Source organism: Plasmodium gaboni (genome assembly GCF_001602025.1).
Source record: "Plasmodium gaboni strain SY75 chromosome Unknown, whole genome shotgun sequence".
In the NCBI taxonomy this organism is placed as follows: Eukaryota; Apicomplexa; class Aconoidasida; order Haemosporida; family Plasmodiidae; genus Plasmodium; species Plasmodium gaboni.
The window spans coordinates 1-382 of NW_017385406.1; the positions used below are offsets into that span (position 1 = coordinate 1).

At 15.7% G+C, this 382-nt stretch overlaps 1 protein-coding gene across 1 annotated transcript; it reads right to left on the reverse strand.

Moving 5' to 3' along the window:
- On the reverse strand, positions 1 to 102 carry PGSY75_0023400 (hypothetical protein; the record flags this gene model as incomplete). The annotated part of the gene is made up of 1 exon (XM_018783378.1): positions 1 to 102. A coding segment is annotated over one exon (102 nt), but the record flags the coding sequence as incomplete, so codon positions are not given.
- Positions 103 to 382: the final 280 nt, after the last annotated feature.

The following is a 382-nucleotide window of genomic DNA, read 5'->3' on the forward strand; positions in this document are numbered from 1 at the left end:
ACTCGCACTATCATTTTGTATATATTTTTTTTTTTTAATTTTTCTCTTTTTTTTTTCCTCGTAACTGTTAGAAGGATGTCCTTCCTCTACTTTTACATTCATATTGTATTTTTATTTTATAATTTAAAAATTTTTTTTTAATAATATATTGTGAAAACATATATTTGTATAAAAAAAAAAAAAAAAAAAAAAAAAAAGGATAGAATGAAATAATATATATCAATGCAAATATCGACAACACAACAACAAAAATAAGAAAAATAAAATAAAATAAAATAAATACACAAATATATTATATATATATATATATATATATATATATACTTATATTTTATATTAACAAATTATTAAATCACAATGACCAAAAGAATAGCATATACAA